Below are 23,362 nucleotides of genomic sequence, written 5' to 3'. Positions count from 1 at the left end.
GGCAAAGTACACTGGCAGAGGTTGGCAGAGTACATGCTGAAGGCCTGACACACAGACGCTTGCAGACAACTAACTGCTATTAACTTACAGTGAAAAACTTTTTTTCTTTTTAAAGGCACGCTATTGTGACACCAGATATGAGTGGCAAAGTACACTGGCAGAGGTTGACAGAGTACACGCTGAAGGCCTGACACCCAGACGCTTGCAGACAACTAACTGCTATTAGCTTACAGTGAAAAATTTTTTTTCCTTTTAAAGGCACGCTATTGTGACACCAGATATGAGTGGCAAAGTACACTGGCAGAGGTTGGCAGAGTACACGCTGAAGGCCTGACACCCAGATGCTTGCAGACAACTAACTGCTATTAGCTTACAGTGAAAAACTTTTTTTATTTTTAAAGGCACGCTATAGAGACACCAAATATGAGTGGCAAAGTACACTTGCAGAGGTTGGCAGAGTACACACTGCTATTAGCTTACAGTGAAAAACTTTTTTTCTTTTTAAAGGCACGCTATTGTGGCACCAGATATGAGTGGCAAAGTACACTGGCAGAGGTTGGCAGAGTACACGCTGAAGGCCTGACACCCAGACGCTAGCAGACAACTAACTGCTATTAGCTTACAGTGAAAAACTTTTTTTTATTTTTAAAGGCACGCTATTGTGACACCAGATATGAGTGGCAAAGAACACTGGCAGAGGTTGGCAGAGTACACGCTGAAGACCTGACACCCTCTTTAAGGACACTGACTGCTATTAGCTTACAGTGAAAAACTTTTTTTCTTTTTAAAGGCACGCTATTGTGACACCAGATATGAGTGGCAAAGTACACTGGCAGAGGTTGGCAGAGTACACGCTGAAGGCCTGACACCCAGACGCTAGCAGACAACTAACTGCTATTAGCTTACAGTGAAAAACTTTTTTTATTTTTAAAGGCACGCTATTGTGACACCAGATATGAGTGGCAAAGTACACTGGCAGAGGTTGGCAGAGTACACGCTGAAGGCCTGACACCCGCTTTAAGGACACTGACTGCTATTAGCTTACAGTGAAAAACTTTTTTCTTTTTAAAGGCACGCTATAGAGACACCAGATATGAGTGGCAAAGTACACTGGCAGAGGTTGGCAGAGTACATGCTGAAGGCCTGACACCCAGACGCTTGCAGACAACTAACTGCTATTAACTTACAGTGAAAAACTTTTTTTCTTTTTAAAGGCACGCTATTGTGACACCAGATATGAGTGGCAAAGTACACTGGCAGAGGTTGACAGAGTACACGCTGAAGGCCTGACACCCAGACACTTGCAGACAACTAACTGCTATTAGCTTACAGTGAAAAACTTTTTTTCCTTTTAAAGGCACGCTATTGTGACACCAGATATGAGTGGCAAAGTACACTGGCAGAGGTTGACAGAGTACACGCTGAAGGCCTGACACCCAGACACTTGCAGACAACTAACTGCTATTAGCTTACAGTGAAAAACTTTTTTTCCTTTTAAAGGCACGCTATTGTGACACCAGGTATGAGTGGCAAAGTACACTGCCAGAGGTTGGCAGAGTACACGCTGAAGGCCTGACACCCAGATGCTTGCAGACAACTAACTGCTATTAGCTTACAGTGAAAAACTTTTTTATTTTTAAAGGCACGCTATAGAGACACCAGATATGAGTGGCAAAGTACACTGGCAGAGGTTGGCAGAGTACACGCTGAAGGCCTGACACCCAGACGCTTGCAGACAACTAACTGCTATTCAATCTATTACAGTGAAAACACATTTTTTGTTTTTAAATGCAAGCTTAAGCTATTGTGACACCAGATATGAGTGGTGGCACTGGGCAAGTGGGCACAGTATCCACTGTGAGCCTGACACAGAAGCTGGCAGGCAGGCAACTGCAATTAAATTACACAGAAAAAAAAAAGCAGACTGATGTTCTAGCCCTAATCAGATGAGTCATTCAGGACTGTAGTGGACACTGAATTCCCTAGCCTAGCTATCAATTTCCCTATCAAATGAGCAGCAGCTACACTTTCCCTCCTCTATCTAAGAATGCAGCTTCAGAATGAATCTAAAATGGATGCTGTACAGGAGGTGGGAGGGTCTGGAAGGGAGGGTCTGCTGCTAATTTGCTGGAATGTGTCTGCTGACCGTGAGGCACAGGGTCAAAGTTTACTCAATGATGATGAATAGGGGGTGGATCGAACCGCGCATGTGTTCGCCTGCCGCGGTGAATGCGAACACGCTATGTTCGCCGGGAACTATTCACCGGCGAACAGTTCGGTACATCACTAGTAGTGGATAGAGGATGTGACAAGCCCTGCTCACTAGAAGTCTACATAACACAGAGCTAAAGTCATGCTGCTGTTTCCTGTACCAGATAGGCCTACAATCTAAGATAACCCTGCATTTCTATCACTCCCTTGCCATTCATTCATTTTCTACATTCATTTCAATTCTCCCTCACTCCCATCACTTCCTTCCTATCTTTATATATTTTCTTCCATCCCTATCCTGCTATCAACTCCTATCCCTTCCTCCTTGTCTTCCCATCCCTCCAATCCATGCCTCTAGTCATGTCCTTCAATCACTCCAACCCATCTGTTCTGTCCCTATTCCTCTCACTTTCATCACATCCAGCCATTTCTATGTTACAACCCTCCTTATGCTCCTATCACTCCCATCATTCCCTCCCTAACCTTCCATCACTCAGATGTCTCCCTCCCTTCACACCAGCTATTCTTTAATGTATGAGGTTTTTTTTTATTAACATGCATGACGTAAAATAACAAAACTTTTTAAAATTAGTTTCCATCACTTTAAGTTTTTTAAATAAATAATAATTTTTAATAAAATTCCTATTTTACAGTATTTTTTGCATTTTCTACATTTATACATTTATCTAATTAACTTGATGTTTAGGTTCTCATATATCTCATAGATTCTCCTGTGCATTTTGTGCCCCATAAATAAAAAATCACAATACCTATTCTTATATGTCAGGGATTACAATTGGATCTTGGAAAAGTTCAGCATTATAAATTAAGAAATATAATGCCAGGTGTTTAGATTTTGCTGTTTGGAGGAATTACACAGAATCTCACCTCACCACATGAGTCAGGTAAAGAATGTACAGAAAAAAGGACACAAGTGTCACAATAAATTTAAAATTCTAAAACATGTATGTAAAACGTGAATTTACCATGATGGAGCCTTTTTTGAAAGATAAAACAATTGTAATGTCATAGTAAATTAAAATAAATACAATTTATCATGAAATGCCAACCTGTTTTGGGGTCAACAGAGAAATATGGTTGTCCTTGAAGAATACTGTACACTACTCTGGCACTGTTTCCATAAGTTGGATCATCTCCATCCGTTGCTGTCACCTGAATGACTGAAGTACCTGTATAATAAAAGTGAAAAAATTAAATGAAAAGAAATGTTGATTTTGTATTAAGTTCTTTGTTTTTCTGACTTCTGACTCGAATGATTGTGTTTTTTCAAAGAATATTAATATATAACATTTAAAACACACATTGTACACTTATGAGTACATCCCCTCCAAAATGGAATATTAATTTGTTAATAAAGTAGCAAGACATTGTACAATCAGTAAGTAGCTCATGAAGCAGACATTAGGCTGTTAGAGTAGGACCTGCCAAAGATGGGGTACATTGTCGTTGTGGCAGGCTTATTCAATGTATTATCATATAAGTTAACTAAACCCCCATTATTTTTTTGCCTAGATTAGGTGTTTTTAAAAAACTAACAAAATCTGTCAGCACCGAAGTTGCTGTTTAGTGGATTAGGGAGTGAGCTGGATATTCTTTTTATATAGTATAAATTAGCTCCCAGCAGCACCCTATTTATGCATGTTCAGGTGAGTGCAGTCAGCCCCCTGTTTTCTCATTGTACAATCAGTGTCTGCAATGTATATTTAGGAATTACATGTTTTATCTACTGTTTGTGTATTGGAAATCAGTACCCATTTCTAACTACAAAAATAGTACAATAGTAGAGGATCTCACATGAAACTTGACAGTTGTGCTGATTTTGTCCTGAGAAATACAATAATTTGATAATGTTTAATTCGACTTGCTCCATCATATAATTAAAAAAATATATCATTCATCTTATCTTCAGGGGATGTCCTCCTCCCTTATACTCAATACACAAAAAATATGTGTAACCAATCCATTATATCACATTGCTCAATTCTCTGCCATTTAGGAATTAAATCATCTCTGTTTCTGTATATGCAGCTCCAATCACACCTCCAATGGCTATGACTCATACAGCCTGCATAAACTAAGATGGTTTCAGTTTCAATCAGTTGTCAACTTGCCTTAGAAGTTTTTATTTCCTGCTCTATAAATCGAAATTTTAATCACACACAGGACACACTTGCAGGCTTTAGAAGGTTATTAATATAGCAGGAGATAAGAACTTCTAGATTAAACAAAATGTGCAATAAAATAACCTAGAATCCAGCTTTCTTTTCAGGAGGTGTTTAGGAAGGCTTTGCAAGTTTCATGCAGGGAGGTACAACTAAGGCTTTATAAACAAAGTGATTTAACTCCTAAATGGCAGATCATTGAGCAGTGAGACTGCAGGGGCATGAACTATACACCAAAACTGTTTCATTAAGCTAAATATGTTTTGGTTCCTATAGTGTCTCTTTAAATATGTAATATACATGTAAAAGAAAATGGAGCAGCATCTCATGAAAAAAGTTAAAACAAGTTGTACATGGGGGTGTGGCCACGACCGGAATGCAAACGGACACATAGGATCCGAGCTCCGCTGCAAAAACAGCAACTTAGCCTGATTCCACATAGGTAGCAACAGCTAACACGCTTCATTGAACACCTACCGACGCACTGCACCCTCGAGCTTCCATGGCGAGTTAAACCGCTCACAAATCTAAGTGCAAAACGGCTTCACTAAAGATCGCGGCCTTTTCCCCGCCAGGCAAGCGCATCCAAGATGGCTCCGGAGGAACGCGCTCCCCTTCCTCAGTATCGGAACGCAGTGAGTCTGGTCGGAGTGATATAACATCAATATCATGGACCACTGCTCTACAAGCTGGAGAAACAAACATCCCTAAGCTGATAGAAGATCTGAAAACCACCATCAGGTCAGATTTTCAAAAATTAGCAGCAGACATTAGGAAGGATGTTCAGGCAATAGGGGAACGAACAGCCCATTTAGAAGATAAGACAGAGGAGATCATAGAGGCTCACAACAGTTTGGCTGATGCCTATGATAGCTTCTCTGCAAAATTACAAGCGCTTGACACTAAGGTCACAGATATGGAGGATAGAGCCCGCAGAAACAACATCTGCCTGCGCGGTATCCCAGAGGAGATCAGGGCACAAGATTTAAAGCCATATCTAACCCAGCTATTTCAAGCCCTGCTGCCAGATGCCTCACTCCAAGAATTGGAGCTAGACAGAGCTCACAGGCTCATGAAACCGCGGAATATACCCGCGGCAGTACCCAGGGATGCCATAGTCCGGGTCCACTTCTTTGCCACTAAAGAGAGGCTGATGCAGACGGCCAGAGATCCAGCACGCCTGACAGGAAAGTATGCAGGCCTTCAACTTTTTGCAGATCTATCTCCAGCTACATTAGCAAAACAAAGATCCTTTGGTACCATCACCAAAGCACTAAGAGAGGCGCAAATCCCTTACAAATGGGGCTTTCCTACCCGTCTCATCATCCACAAGAACGGCTCAGACAGGACCGCCGCATCGCCGGAAGAGGGAAGGAAAATACTGACTCAGTGGAATATACCACTTCAGGCAGATGTCCCACCAACCAAGGAACCGGAGCCAGTGGCTACCAGAATCACAGGAGACTGGCAAAAGGTGGGCTCCGCTAAGTGAACCACCACCTTGGAACTGTCACACGACAATTTTGCGCTTCTCCAGAAACCACGGACTGGGTGTAGTATTACCTAATCATAAACTGATATGCCTATTTTCTCTCTCAATCGCCAAATTCCAAAAAAATAATAAAACAATTTAACATAATATTTCCCTTGCAGTTATAATGCAGTTGCTACTCTCAAGGAGGCCATAATAGGTGGGACTCGGTGTGAAGGACCCACGTCCCCACCAGGCTCACTAGAGAGCCATTGCGGTGTAGTGCGCTCATACTGCTAAATTGTTTTTGTCCCTGGTTTGCACTCAGATGCCTTGGCTGAGGTTATCTAGAGTTTGGGGACACTTACACATAGTTAACTTTTGGTTTATTATCTTTTATTTTTGTTTACTTCTCTTATTCTTTCTCTTTTCATTGAGAATAATGTTTATCTATGGCTGGTATGTACTGTATGCACATATGTCTTCTGAGAGGGATGTACTGCTCATGGAAAAATGGGTAAAGAGTGTTACTTTCTGCCAAATAGGGGCTGCCCGGCCCTAGTTTCAGCCTTTAGAACCCCCCATAGAAATGGTGCTTAACATTTTTTCACTTAACGCGAAAGGGTTAAACTCTCCCCACAAGAGACACCTGGCACTACAGGAAGCAAAAAGGGCACACGCTCATATAGCATTTTACCAGGAAACACATTTTAAATGGGGCCACAGACCTAAATTCAACTACCCGCAATTCCCGGCAAATTTCCACTCCTGTTACGCTAAAAAGAAAAGAGGAGTCTCCGTCCTAGTTAGCAAGGAAGTTGCCTTCACGTTGGTGGCCAAACACACGGATAAACATGGCAGATATTTGATAATTCAATGCACAATTAATAATGCACAATTCACACTAGTTAATATCTATAGAAGGTTATTAATATAGCAGGAGATAAGAACTTCTAGATTAAACAAAATGTGCAATAAAATAACCTAGAATCCAGCTTTCTTTTCAGGAGGTGTTTAGGAAGGCTTTGCAAGTTTCATGCAGGGAGGTACAACTAAGGCTTTATAAACAAAGTGATTTAACTCCTAAATGGCAGATCATTGAGCAGTGAGACTGCAGGGGCATGAACTATACACCAAAACTGTTTCATTAAGCTAAATATGTTTTGGTTCCTATAGTGTCTCTTTAAATATGTAATATACATGTAAAAGAAAATGGAGCAGCATCTCATGAAAAAAGTTAAAACAAGTTGTACATGGGGGTGTGGCCACGACCGGAATGCAAACGGACACATAGGATCCGAGCTCCGCTGCAAAAACAGCAACTTAGCCTGATTCCACATAGGTAGCAACAGCTAACACGCTTCATTGAACACCTACCGACGCACTGCACCCTCGAGCTTCCATGGCGAGTTAAACCGCTCACAAATCTAAGTGCAAAACGGCTTCACTAAAGATCGCGGCCTTTTCCCCGCCAGGCAAGCGCATCCAAGATGGCTCCGGAGGAACGCGCTCCCCTTCCTCAGTATCGGAACGCAGTGAGTCTGGTCGGAGTGATATAACATCAATATCATGGACCACTGCTCTACAAGCTGGAGAAACAAACATCCCTAAGCTGATAGAAGATCTGAAAACCACCATCAGGTCAGATTTTCAAAAATTAGCAGCAGACATTAGGAAGGATGTTCAGGCAATAGGGGAACGAACAGCCCATTTAGAAGATAAGACAGAGGAGATCATAGAGGCTCACAACAGTTTGGCTGATGCCTATGATAGCTTCTCTGCAAAATTACAAGCGCTTGACACTAAGGTCACAGATATGGAGGATAGAGCCCGCAGAAACAACATCTGCCTGCGCGGTATCCCAGAGGAGATCAGGGCACAAGATTTAAAGCCATATCTAACCCAGCTATTTCAAGCCCTGCTGCCAGATGCCTCACTCCAAGAATTGGAGCTAGACAGAGCTCACAGGCTCATGAAACCGCGGAATATACCCGCGGCAGTACCCAGGGATGCCATAGTCCGGGTCCACTTCTTTGCCACTAAAGAGAGGCTGATGCAGACGGCCAGAGATCCAGCACGCCTGACAGGAAAGTATGCAGGCCTTCAACTTTTTGCAGATCTATCTCCAGCTACATTAGCAAAACAAAGATCCTTTGGTACCATCACCAAAGCACTAAGAGAGGCGCAAATCCCTTACAAATGGGGCTTTCCTACCCGTCTCATCATCCACAAGAACGGCTCAGACAGGACCGCCGCATCGCCGGAAGAGGGAAGGAAAATACTGACTCAGTGGAATATACCACTTCAGGCAGATGTCCCACCAACCAAGGAACCGGAGCCAGTGGCTACCAGAATCACAGGAGACTGGCAAAAGGTGGGCTCCGCTAAGTGAACCACCACCTTGGAACTGTCACACGACAATTTTGCGCTTCTCCAGAAACCACGGACTGGGTGTAGTATTACCTAATCATAAACTGATATGCCTATTTTCTCTCTCAATCGCCAAATTCCAAAAAAATAATAAAACAATTTAACATAATATTTCCCTTGCAGTTATAATGCAGTTGCTACTCTCAAGGAGGCCATAATAGGTGGGACTCGGTGTGAAGGACCCACGTCCCCACCAGGCTCACTAGAGAGCCATTGCGGTGTAGTGCGCTCATACTGCTAAATTGTTTTTGTCCCTGGTTTGCACTCAGATGCCTTGGCTGAGGTTATCTAGAGTTTGGGGACACTTACACATAGTTAACTTTTGGTTTATTATCTTTTATTTTTGTTTACTTCTCTTATTCTTTCTCTTTTCATTGAGAATAATGTTTATCTATGGCTGGTATGTACTGTATGCACATATGTCTTCTGAGAGGGATGTACTGCTCATGGAAAAATGGGTAAAGAGTGTTACTTTCTGCCAAATAGGGGCTGCCCGGCCCTAGTTTCAGCCTTTAGAACCCCCCATAGAAATGGTGCTTAACATTTTTTCACTTAACGCGAAAGGGTTAAACTCTCCCCACAAGAGACACCTGGCACTACAGGAAGCAAAAAGGGCACACGCTCATATAGCATTTTACCAGGAAACACATTTTAAATGGGGCCACAGACCTAAATTCAACTACCCGCAATTCCCGGCAAATTTCCACTCCTGTTACGCTAAAAAGAAAAGAGGAGTCTCCGTCCTAGTTAGCAAGGAAGTTGCCTTCACGTTGGTGGCCAAACACACGGATAAACATGGCAGATATTTGATAATTCAATGCACAATTAATAATGCACAATTCACACTAGTTAATATCTATGGACCACACACTGACCAGCCGGCCTTTTTAGAAACAATTTTCCAAAAAATAGATAAATGGAAGCTGGGGGAAGTGATCATAGGAGGGGACACTAACTTTATTTTAGATGACCACTTAGATGTCATGTCCTCAGGGACAGCAGCTCAAACCATGGCGACACATAGAGGTCCCACAACGAGAAAACTGAATCAAGCCCTCTTAACTCATAGATATATAGACCCATGGAGGATGACACATTCGATGGGATGGGACTACTCGTTTCACTCACTTGCACACAACTCCTACTCTCGTATCGACCGATTTCATAGTCTGATCATGCGCCGGTAACGCTCAAATTGGGAGAACAATTCCCCAACAAAGGTAGAGGCTCCTGGCGCATGAACGAGCATCTACTCACCAACCCACGCACACTCGCAGATATCAGGGAGGAATTGGATCTGTACTTCAGTACGAACCAGGTACCGGGAACAAAGCTAGACTCACTCTGGCTGGCCCACTAAGCCAACATTAGAGGGGTTTTAATTAAACACGCTAGCTATGCTAAGGCCCAACGGCTTAAAACGTATTTGACCCTTACCAAAAAATTGTCAGAAATATCCGCGTTAAACAAAGCTGACCCATCACCCCAACAAGCGAAGGAGCTTAAACATGTACAACGCCAACTAGAAGAAATAGAATTGGCTAAAACAAACTTCATACTCTGCAGATTTAAACAGCGCTTCTTTGAGCAGGGAAATAGAGCAGGAGCCCTTCTAGCCTCACAACTGAAGAAAAAGGCACTAGCTACTAAGATCGCATATATACACACAGCGAAAGGAGAAAAAATATTAAACCCAGACGCAATCGTACAAGAATTCGCCAAATATTACAGCTCACTGTATAATCTAGGAGATGACCCCTCGACCCATGTTCCAACCCAAGCTGAAATAAATATGTTCCTAGACAAGTTCCACCTGCCCAGACTACAAGAAGCAGGCACGCAGACACTCCTCATGCCTATTACGCTCGAGGAACTACAGACCCACATAAGAGCCCTACCTACGGCAAAGAGCCCAGGACCAGATGGACTCCCGGCCACCTAGTACAAGACGTTCCTTAACCAATTAGGTCCTCCTCTACTGGCCCTGCTAAATGACAGTTTCCAAAACGGCACCCTTCCTAGGGAAATGCTCCTAGCCCATATAGTGACTCTACCAAAGCCAGGCAAAAAAACGACTGCATGTCCGAATTTCAGGCCAATTTCACTCCTCAACATAGATACAAAACTATATGCCAAAATCATAGCAAGCAGAATTAGCTCGATCCTGCCTAAACACTACAACCAATCAGGCTTCATCAAAGGGAGACAGGGGTCGGACAACTCCAGACATATCCTGAATGTGATACATCACATTGGGGAGACATCGAGCGAGGGCCTTCTCTTAGCGCTGGACGCAGAGAAGGCCTTCGATAGACTTAACTGGCTATACATGAAGGAGGTGATGGGGCGGTTCGGACTCCCTCCTCCGCTTATCACTGCCATAATGGCATTATATACAAGCCCCACAGAGAGTGTTTCCAATGCGGGCTTCATCTCCCCCCCTTTGACATCACCAATGGGACTAGACAAAAGTGTCCCCTGTACCCCCTTCTGTTTATTTTATGTCTGGAGCCTCTAGCTCAAATCATTAGGGAATCACAAAACATTACAGGCGTCTTAATCGGGGACCAAGCACACAAACTTTCGCTCTTCGCGGATGACATCATCCTCACACTTTCTCGTCCAGAAAGATCACTTCCCCAAATAATAGAACTATTAAACAGCTTTGGACAAGTGTCCTACTACAAACTTAATGCAGGCAAAACATAGGCGCTGCCTATTAATATACCAAAAAATAAACAGGAGACCTTCGCTAATCTCTTCCAATTTGACTGGAGAGATGATTATGTAACCTACCTAGGAGTGAAAATAACCAAATCAGTAATGAATTTGATGCAATACAACCATATCCCAATGTTGGCAACCCTACGACAAGAGCTGGGGGGGGGTGGAGAGATGTCCGAATCTCGTGGCTGGGCCGCATAAATGCACTTAAAATGATGTCTCTGCCTAAGCTACTGTACATTTTCAGGATGCTCCCCATACAGATTCCAAAAAGCTACTGGGGGTAAGGCACAAAAACTGATTATGGATTTTATTTGGTTCAGAGGCAGGGCCCGAGTAGCAAAGGAAGTGTTACAGAGATCATTCCGGGAGGGGGGAATGGGGGTACCTCAGGTATGGAAATATATAAGAGCGGCTTTATTAGCCCAAGCAATCCATCTCCACGCACCACACGGACTACTAAGCAGGGTAGACATGGAACGAAAGCAAATGCCTGGAGACTCTTTGTTAGCACATATGTGGACCCCCCCCCCCCCCCTCTGAGACACCCACACCCTCGCTTATACCCAACCACAAGAGCATCACTGGATGCATGGTCTACCTTTCACACGAGACACTCACACTCTAAATTTCACAGAATGGCACCTTTGGCAGCCCTAAAAGTCATATCTCCATGGCTCTCAATTCAACAATGGGAAAACAGGGGAATCACAAAACTATCGCAGCTGATTCTAGGTGGAGAGATTCTCCCATTCATGACCTTACAGGAAACATTTCAATTGCCATCTAAATTTACATTCGCATACCTGCAACTTAAAGGTGTAATACTAGACCACGTAGATTATGAAATAAAAGACTCCAACCCCATTGACAGTGACACACGGCTACTCCTAGCTTCATGCTGGACATCCCCGTTGAAGCCCAAACTCCTCTCTGGCTACTATACAGCCATCACTGCCCCGGGATCCAGAAACCCCATGACACTAGAGTCGCAATGGGAAAAAGAGACTGGTAAAGTAGTTTCACAGGAAAGGTGGATAAAATGACTAAACGCACTAAGGGGAGTTACCAGGTGTTACTCACTAATAGAGGCTCACCTTACCCCTGATAGACTGAGCCGGATGTATGGGGGTGCGTCGGCGATGTGCTGGCGATGTGGCCTAGAGAAGGGCACCATGTCCCATATATGGTGGGATTGTCGAGCACTTAAACAATTATGGACAGTAGTAGCGGAGCTGGTGGCGGCACTTCAGCTCGTGCTACCTACAGAACCAGAAATATACCTTTGGCTGGAGTTTCCCCCCAGGGTGTCATTGCATGAGAGAGCCTTAGTATCACACACTTTTGCGGCTAGAGCACTTATAGCGCTTAACTGGAAATCCAGCATCTGCCCCACAAAAAAGGCGCTAGTAGACAAAATAAATCTTCACTATACATACGAACGTATGGCGATCCTCTCATTGAACGCTAACTGTACAACTAATAAGATATGGGAACCATGGGAGGCTCTATACCCCTCAACTCTCGGAGGAGGTAACCCTGAAGACAGCAGCAATTCTAGTAACTCTATTACCATGATACATTCTTACCAACCAGGTCCAAACTAACCTACAACTCGCTCATTTTTTTTTTTTGTCACTTTGCTTTGTGTTCTTTTTCTTTTTGTTCTTTTTGTTTTTGTTATATTTTTGGTTGAATATTCCAAGGTAACAGGAATGCTACATAGTTGGTATACCAAGGTAGTATTGTTACCACTAAATATGTCGCACACACCATTTCCGACTCCCCCTCTTGCCAGACCCCAGAACAAAGCAGACAGCCAACTCATTAGAGCTAGACTGTGTCCCCCACCAACCCCTTCCGTGCGCACCTCACATCAGAGCATACGCATTGACATAGGTAACCTCTCTCAGAACCAAGGGATGGAAGAGGTGGGGGTAGGGGGAAAGACTGTTGAGAATTATCATACTTTGAACGTTTGTATAAATAACAAAATGGTCATGCATCATGTACGACAAGTGATTGTGCTGTGACATATTGTGGATGTATACATTGAAATGAAATCAATAAACTTCAATTACAAAAAAAAAAACAAGTTGTACATGATTTACACCTAAATTTAAAGGTGTAAATGCCAGAAAAGTGATAGTTGCCCTTTAATTAAAAGTCTGCCTGTATTTTATTAATTTGTAATTAGTTTAATTAAATTACACTATAGATACGGAAATTCAGTTTGTCATTTGTTTCATATTAAAATATTATTTGCATCTCAGATCTCAGATTACATTATTCATTTTTGTTAATATATATATATACATATATATATATATATATATATATATATATATATATATATACATATATATATATATATATATATATATATATATATATATATCAAAAACCAAAAAGGTTATGGTGGGGAAAAAATTGTGATTGAAAACCCATTTCCACCTGAAGTCTGTGGATAGTTAATACAACGTTAAACAAAAATCTGCACATCAGTGAAAAGCAAGTCTTATGGCATATTTTTTTTAACATTGTATTAAGTATATACATTCACACACAGGATTATACATTGAAATGAGAATTAAAAGTAAATTTCAAATTGAAGGCCAGTTCTTTGTTTTGGGTGATTCAGGATTCGTTCATGTGGCAGATTGATTCAGATAAATTTCATCCTTGCAATCGTAATATTTTGTATTACACTGAAAGGCAATTTTTGTGCCCTTTGGTTTACAGATCAAGTGAGAGAAGTAAATAATAAGGGTAAAAAGAGTAGGAGAAATTTAAAAATGTTATATATATATATATATATATATATATATATATATATAGGATATATATACCTTTGTCATGAATGTGGAACTACTGATTGGCTTAGACCTTAGAGTATAAGCTGACCGCTCTCGCCTATCGATCAATGCCCATTGGCACTCCGTACTTCCTCTAACTCAGTTTCAGAAGCCAGATGCTGCATGGAGGATCTGGAGATCGGCAGTGGAGGCATCCTTTAGGGTTAAATCATTTAAAAACAGTTAAACATCTTAAGATAAGAAAGTGCTTGGTGGCCTCCAGATACCATAACAACTTAATTTAGATAAAGTTGTCATTGTGACTGGATTGTTCATTGTACCTGACCTGTACTCCAGCGTTATGTCATGCTTGTTAAGAATGTGGTATCAGCTTAGTCATATAAAGAATATATATATTTTTATAAAAGTATATTTATATGTATATGAAAAAGACACCAAATAATTGTCATATGGTAACCAAATATACTTAGATCTGAAAATGTTTCCCAGTAAGATATTTCTTGGCTAATAATTCTAGCATACATCTCTGTACGCTGCATCATAGGGCCTTACTGGTCATAGCATAGCTTTGTATGCCAATGCACAGACTGTGCTTTTAATTAACTTGTGCCTAAATGTGTGTAGCCCTACTTTGCACTTGGAGTGTTTATAATCACCAGTTTGAATGTTGCTTAGTTCTGTACATTTATTTGACAGTATCTATCTAATAAATAATAAAGTTGTTTAAATATCATGTAAATGCCATATCATAAATGTGAAAAAAACCTGCCCCAGACTCAGCACCTCTCATGCATCTCCTCTGCTTTCCCAGAATCTAATGCAAGTTAAATATTTTCAGACAATTGGCAATTTCAGATGTTTTATGTTCATTTATAACACATGTTTTTATGCCAGGTCTAAATAAGGGTTGCCCAAAAGGTAGATCCCCAGATGTTTAAAAATTACATCCATGATGCTCTGTCATTCTAAAAGCATTTTAAAGGCATGCAAAGCATCATGGGAGTTGTAATTCTACAACATCTGGGGGCCTACCTTTTTAGCACCCCTAAATTAAATAAACCGATGGACGCCCATGAATACCCCTGTTTCACTGTTGTTGCATTTTATTGACTTGTCAGCATAATGCTGGCTTGCGTAATAAAATTAAGTCGTATTAATGTTGATTTTAATAAAAATAAAAGTAGCAAGCACTACACTGGCAAAGTATACCTTTTCTGTTATATTGCATAATTTCCCTACAGACAACAAACACTCTTAAAAGATAAAGTTACAGCCTATTGCATGTCTTCCTTCATAGTATAATCCATATTCTGTTGATGTATTTCCTCCATATGAGATAACTTGGTATACACATATAGAGATGCAGATTAGTTCCTGATTGGGGCTGCCACTTCTCCTGAATAAACCAATATTTATATAAAACTTTTGTTAAGCTAGTACTTAAAATAAAGGAAGTTTTATTGGGACACTAGGTTAATATATACATTAATTTGACAATTTTGCATTTCAGAAGAATGCCAACGTGAATTATGCTTAGAAGGTCAAAATGGCAAAGCCATTAAAATCTTCCTTGCCTGAAGGTAGTAAATTGTGGAGTGTCACAAATGAAGATTATACTTTAAATTGATTTGCTGATGGCATATCCTTAATATTCTTTTCCCCTCACTATCCCTTCCCCAATGAATATATCCATCCTTCTTTTTTAAAGTGAAAATAACTAAATATAAAGCTTTAAATCTAACCTTCAGGTATCATGTAGTTTAATAGCTTTCTACAAACTTTTATTTCAAGTGGTTGGAAAATTGTTGATAGTTATCATGTTGTCTCAGCCAATGGTGTATACAAGTATTAATGTCTAAAATTTCAACTGATGCCCTCTTGGTTAAAGTGAATTGAGAATCATATTGCTTTCCAAAGCAGAATATACTCTATCAAAAAGACATTTCCTCTTGCAATTTTCTTTTTAGATCAATATGTCTTCACCTCATCCAAACAGACCTTGATTACTTGCAAAAAGCTAAATATAGGCCTACATTGTTTCAAAAACAGCATTTCCCTATTTTCAATAAGCCATTAAGGCAGTCTAATTTCATGTGTTACCAGGTATGCTACAAGATATTTAATGAGTCAAGTTCAAATACTGAGCCCACCCGACCTGTGATGGACGTATTATTTTTGACCTTGATATAAGCCTTGATTTGAATTTGTGTATCTTTACTTTCTGTGAGTATTTACATTACTTTTTCTTGTTGGTTAATGACTAGTCTTACTTCAATTGGGAACCTAACAATTGTAAATCAATTGTCATTTTTATTACATGTAAAGGACACATTGAGCTTCCTTACTTACATATTATGGTTGTCCTTAAGGAGAAACTATAGTGCCGTGAAAACTCCCTACACTCCCTACAGTGCCATCCTCCCCGAGGTGCAGAAGGGGTTAAAAACCCTTCAGTCACTTACCTTGTTCAAGCACCGATGTCCCTCAGTGCTGGCTTGGAGTCTGTCTTCACACCTCCCCGATTACATCAGCCGGCAATGGCAGTGCTCACATTAGAACAGCCCCATAGGCAAGCATTATCAAATAATAAAGACCTGTTAGACAGTCACTAGAGGTGGAGTTAACCCATAAAGGTATTTATTGCAGTTACATAGATCAAACTCCTGAAGTCTCACAGGTCAATTCTCTGCCAATGAGGACTTCAATAACTTTGTTTTTGTAGTCTCAGCAACACTTCACATATCAGTCTAGGTTGTTAAATGAAATAAAGTAGTTTGGTTCATGCAGTTTATATTTCTGATTCACTAAGTAGCTCATTTCTAAATGTCTTATATTTCTAGAATGTAAGGTACCTTTTGGTAGTTAACACTAGCCCTTTATTAACTCCCCACTAAACCTATGCTAACATCTTACACTAGCTCTTACTGTAAACCTAACCCAACCTTACTTCTAACCTTAATTATATTCTTATAATGTAATCCTTTATTTCACACACATGATGAACAGAAGACACTCAGAGACCCCACCTAATGTGTTTCATGCTTTCCCAAGCATGTAATTATAGGTATGCATATACCACAAGTATAAAACCTAATTTATGGTCTAATACACAGCCAGTAAATAGAACCACAGTAGTCTAATGCTTAATATATAAAAAACAATACTCATTAACCCTTTAAGGACTTTAAGGACTGAGGCAGTTCTGCAAGTTGTGAACAAAACATAAACAAAACCTTGAATTTGCGCTATATGTCTGTTCAGGTGTAATTCACATCTTTCATATTATGTGCACCCACACCTTTCATATATCATTTTGTTCAGGAGAAAAAGGACTTTCATGTCACATCAAATATTTGTATAGTAAATATCATTTAATATGAATAAAATATGAAATAATTGAGAATTTTTTATATATTTTTAGTTCTGCATGACATTTTAACTGTGAATGTCACAATACTGTTAGCTGTTATTGCAATGAAGCACACATATTTGTATTCAGCAATGTCTCACGAGTAAAAAAGTACCCTCAATGTACAGGTTTCATGGTGTTTTGGAAAGTTATAGGGTCAAATATAGCACATTACTTTTTTCAGTTTATACACATTGAAATTTGCCAGACTAGTTATGTTGCCTTGGAGAGCGTATGGTAGCCCAGGAATGAAAATTACCTCCATGATGGCACACCATTTGCAAATGTAGACAGTCCGAGGGTATGTAGTCTTTTTTAGTATCCACTTAGTCACAAATACTGGCTAAAGATAGCATTCATATTTGTTGTGTGTGAAAAATGCAAAAAACTAAATTGAATGCTAATTTTGGCCAGTGTTTGTGACTAAGTGGCTACTAAAAAGACTGGACATACACCATTTGCAATACCTTGGGTTGTCTACTTTTGCAAATGGTATGCCATCATGGGGGTAATTATCATTCCTGGGCTATCATACGCTCTCAAAGGTAACATAATCAATCTGGCACATTTCAATGTGAAAAAAGGAAATTCAAGCCTTATATTTGACCCAGTAACTTTTGAAAACACCATAAAACCTGTACATGGGGGTACTATTCTACTCCGGAGACTTTGCTGAACACAAATATTAATGTTTAAAAATAGTAAAACGTATCACAACAATTATATCATCAGTGAAAGTACAGTTTGTGTGTGAAAAATGCAAAAACACTGCATTTTTACTGACATATCATCGTTGTGATACGTTTTACTGTTTTTAAACAATAATATTTGTGTTCAGCAAAGTCTCCGGAGTAAAATAGTACCCTCCCCCCTCCACATGTACAGGTTTTATGGTGTACTGGAAAGTTACAGGGTTAAATATAGGGCTTGCAAGACAAATTCTCTGGACTTTCTGCCTGGGTTGTCGGGCAGGTTCCTCAGATTGTATTTATTAAAATGACTTCAGTTATGTAAAAATATTATATAAATATATTTGTAGAATTCATATATGCATATATATATGTATATATATATACACTGCTCAAAAAAATAAAGGGAACACTTAAACAACACAATGTAACTCCAAGTCAATCACACTTCTGTGAAATCAAACTGTCCAGTAAGGAAGCAACACTGAGTGACAATCAATTACACATGCTGTTATGCAAATGGTATTGACAACAGGTGGAAATTATAGGTAATTAGCAAGAGACCCCCAATAAAGGAGTGGTTCTGCAGGTGGTCACCACAGAGCATTTCTCAGTTCCTATGCTTCCTGGCTGATGTTTTGGTCACTTTTGAATGCTGGTGGTGCTTTCACTCTAGTGGTAGCATGAGACACAGTCTACAACCCACACAAGTGGCTCAGGTAGTGCAGCTCATCCAGGATGGCACATCAATGCGAGCTGTGGCAAGAAGGTTTGCTGTGTTTGTCAGCGTAGTGTCCAGAGCATGGAGGTGCTACCAGGAGACAGGCCAGTACATCAGGAGATGTGGAGGAGACCGTAGGAGGGCAACAACCCAGCAGCAGGACCGCTACCTCCGCCTTTGTGCAAGGAGAAACAGGAGGAGCACTTCCAGAGCCCTGCAAAATGGCCTCCAACAGGCCACAAATGTGCATGTGTCTGCTCAAATGGTCAGAAACAGACTCCATGAGGGTGGTATGATTGCCCGACGTCCACAGGTGGGAGTTGTGCTTACAGCCGAACACCATACAGGATGTTTAGCATTTGCCAGAGAACACTAAGATTGGAAAATTCGCCACTGGCGCACTGTGCTCTTTACAGATGAAAGCAGGTTTACACTGAGCACATGTGACAGACGTGACAGAGTCTGGAGACGCCGTTGAGAATGTTCTACTGAATGCAACATCCTCCAGCATGACCGGTTTGGCAGTGGGTCAGTAATGGTGTGGGGTGGCATTTCTTTGGGGGGCGCACAGCCCTCCATGTGCTCGCCAGAGGTAGCCTGACTGCCATTAGGTATCCAGATGAGATCCTCAGACCCCATGTGAGACCATATGCTGGTGCGGTTGGCCCTGGGTTCCTCCAAATGCAAGACAATGCTAGACATCATGTGGCTGGAGTGTGTCAGCAAGACGAAGGCATTGATGCTATGGACTGGCCCATCCGTTACTCAGACCTGAATCCAATTGAGCACATCTGGGACATCATGTCTCGCTTCATCCACCAATGTCACATTGCACCACAGACTGTCCAGGATTTGGCAAATGCTTTAGTCCAGGTCTGGGAGGAGGTCCCTCAGGAGACCATCCGCCCCCTCATCAGGAGCATGCACAGTCGTTGTAGGGAGGTCATACAGGCACGTGGAGGCCACGCACACTACTGAGCCTCATTGTGACTTGTTTTAAGGATATTACATCAAAGTTGGATCAGCCTGTAGTGTGCTTTTCTACTTTAATTTTGAGTGTGACTCCAAATCCAGACCTCCATGGGTTGAAAAATTTGATTTCCATTTTTTACTTTTTGTGTGATTATGTTGTCAGCACATTCAACTACGTAAAGAACAAAGTATTTCAGAAGACGAATTAATTCGTTCATATCTAGGATGTGTTATTTTTGTGTTCCCTTTATTGTTTTGAACAGTGTATATATATATATAAAAAATATATTATTTTATATATATATATATATATATATATATATACACACATTCATGTACTTATAACGTCATTCTAAATGTATTTTGAATTTAATATATATGTATATTAATATCAAAATACAGTTAGAACAAATTAAAACTGATATATAATTTTTTTAACTTTATTATTATTATTTTTTTATTTTCAATTTATTATTAATTCATTTTCAATTTATTATTAATGATGTGTGTATATGTATATAAAAGTACAAAAGTACTTAGATCATATATATTAATACTTTTTATTTAATTTAAAAACTGTTCAAAAACTTTTACTAATTTTTTTACAGGCATGAGGGGGGCTGCCTGATAGTTCAAGCAGGCCCCCTGCAGGCACTGCATAAGCCGGCTATTCCGACCATGTGACCGTGAGTACCCCGCGATCACATGGATGGGGGGGTGGATCGGTAGAGGGGGTCTGCCTGAGCTCCCAGGCAGACCCCAGGATTGTGAACTCCGGCGTGGGAACGGCGGGTACCCGGTAAGTAGTAAGGATGGCGGGAATGTTCTATGCTGCCCGCTGGCGTTTACGACAACCCCAAAAAGGACGGCATAGAATGCCCACCATCCTTAAGGGGTTAAAGAGACAGTGTATCTGAACCACATATACGATGAAAAAAAATTAACTAGCTTAATGGCATACAAATAAGCTTTTTATTTTTTACAAAACCAATTATAGAAAATACAAATGTTTCTCTTAGAGAGCCCAGCCAATAGTCCTCTCATGTCTATGCGTAATGTTATCAATGTATGTATTTGGTATGAATTGATATGTGTTTGTTTATATATTTATGCATTTGAAAAAATGAGATAGACTATTTAAAAGAAAAGAAAAACACAAATGCTACCTTAAAAAATTACCTCAAGTAACTGATAACCTCTAATAATAACCAACACCGCAATAATCTTATAGAGAACATAGGCCTCCAAAATTACAATAATACCAAAATTCAGATATCAGATTTATCTGATTTAATATCAGATTTGAATGTAAGTTGATCTAATTTTGAATGTATGTTGTTATAGCATTTATTGATCGTCATTAATACATATTAAACGTCCCTGTGTAAATTTAACTATTACAAGTTATATGTAAATATATACATTGATTGCACAAGTAAAGCTATTAGCAATGTATATATCATGATTTATCCATATTTTATTTTTAATGTAATTTTAGTTGCACAGCTATATATTACAGTGTGAAACTTCTCTAAAAGTAAGCTGCCTTTTGTTGCAAGCTATCCCTCAATACTATAGAGTGGTTTATATTTCCACAGCTAATCAGTGTTTACGCTACTCACCTTTAAGGTTGTTTTTACATATACCATTCCAAATGTTTATCAGCGCTGCGGAATTTGATGGCACTATATAAATATCATAATAATAATAATAATAATAATAATAATAATGAAAATAGGTAGGGAAAAAGGAGAGATAAATTGGCATACTAACCCCCAAAAAACAAATAAGCAAAGATCCCCCCCAAAAAACACAAAAATAGTAAAATATGAGGGGGAGAGAAAGGAAGCCTCAAAGTCAAAGAGAGATATAAAGACTTACTGAACTAAAAAATGGGGAAAGAAGCGGAGCCTAATCTAAACTCTCATACTGTCCATAAAATCCCGTAGCTATACTACTAGTGCCCACCTAAACCACTAGGCCTAAAACTGAAGTGATATACATAAATTTAAAAGAAAAAAGGTTAAATAAAAGAAGTGCTACCCATAATGTGCTACCAATAAAGTAACAGGGAGCAAGGAAGCATGTCAGCACGCCATTGTTAGGGGCATATGAGTGAAGTCTAAAAACACTGCTCCAGATATAGCCCAAAGGGTAATTAGTCATGTGCATGGAACCAATCATATTGATGGCCAATTATAAGTGCAAGCCAATCCTGTGTAAAAGGAGGGGACAACCCTCCAATAGTATAATTGCTTGCTCACCCCATATAAGACTGACAAGGAGGGGGGAGCCTACCACCTCATGGGGAGAATTAAGAAAGGCTTGCTATACATGTCAGCCCACAATGGGTAGGCGACCCAAATACAGGTCAATCATGTCAGGTATGGATGGCACCAGTATTTTGTGGCCTGCCCTCCATCTACCGAGAAGTGTGACTAATGATCCCCAGATGGGCCGCAGTTTCAACCAATTGGAAGAAGTGAGGAGGGACCCAACTAAAATGCCCAATACATTGGCATGTGAAAAGGGATCAGCATTATGGGGGGTGGGTCCAGTGGAGGGGCTAGGCGTCGCTAAAATAAGACTCTTTACAATAATGAGAAGCCATATGAAACGAAAAGGGGAAAGATGACTTGTAGATAAACATCTGCACCCTATTATTACACAGGGCCAGCAAAGTCTGAGCAAGGCCCTGAATGTAGAGAGAGGAGCAGGCTATAATAGTGGTAAACCATTAAACCCCCCACTAAATTAGTCACTACATACACTAGGAGAGATTTAAAAAGATAATAGCTGGGATAGACATAATGTTTCATAAAAATGTTGTCAATCTGGAAGTGTAACAAGAAGACAATCCAAGGTAAATGTGTCCAGGGAGGAAATATGGGCAAACTAATAACCCCAACTTAAAAGACACCATCAATAAACTGACCCCCAGTTGGCATAAAAAAAAACATAAATTGAAGTGTACAAGGTATAAATAAAAACCTCAGTGATTGCACTAATTGGAAGTCTCATTGAGAGACCAAGCCGAGGGTCATCGGGGTATAAATGCTAGATTATGTCAAATTTATACCACATAGCAAATGCACATAACAGGCAAGAAGAAAATGTAATATGATTGGTCCTCTGCACATGGCTAATTGCTCTCTGGGTTGTATAAGGAGAAATATTTTTAGGCTCCACTCATATGCCCATAACTACAGCGTGCTGATGTTCCTTGCTCCCTGTCACTTTTTTGGTAGCACATTATTTGTAGCACTTCTTTATTTTCTTTTTTAAATGTATGCTCACTTCAGTTTTTGGTATTTTAGGGACAATATGAGTGTTTAGGTTTGACTCTGCTTCTTCCCCCACTTTTTTTAGTACAGTAGGTTTTCATATCTCTATTTGACTTTAAGGCTGCCTTAAAGTCAAATAGAGATATCCCTCATTTTCCATACTTCAGATCCCCCTCATTTTCCACTACTTTTGTGTTTTGGGGAGGTAATGTTTGCTTATGCTTTTTGGGGTGTGGTATGCCTATTTCTCTCTCCTTGTTTCTTACCTATTTCCATTTCTAATACTTGCCCCTACCTTCTGATCATTGTTAGTGATGATTGGGGACTTACTTTAATCTGATGGTCTTTATTTATTTTCCCCAAAAATGGGGTCTGACTACTTTGTGTGTCTACATGGAACTAGGTTGACATGTTTTTAACTGATCTTGTACTACTTTTCATATTGTCTTAGC

General features: G+C 40.2%; 1 protein-coding gene across 1 annotated transcript in view; it reads right to left on the bottom strand.

Annotated features, from left to right (window-relative positions):
• Window positions 1-23,362, bottom strand: part of CDH18 (cadherin 18) — a 696,504-nt gene that overhangs the window by 297,574 nt on the left and 375,568 nt on the right. Inside the window, exon 5 of the mRNA XM_063451839.1 lies at window positions 3,282-3,401. Within this exon, the coding sequence (XP_063307909.1) occupies window positions 3,282-3,401 (120 nt within the window). The remainder of the gene's footprint in view (window positions 1-3,281; window positions 3,402-23,362) is intronic.

This window comes from Pelobates fuscus, chromosome 4, assembly GCF_036172605.1.
Source record: "Pelobates fuscus isolate aPelFus1 chromosome 4, aPelFus1.pri, whole genome shotgun sequence".
NCBI lineage: Eukaryota > Metazoa > Chordata > Amphibia > Anura > Pelobatidae > Pelobates > Pelobates fuscus.
This window is presented reverse-complemented; position numbering and strand designations above follow the sequence as displayed.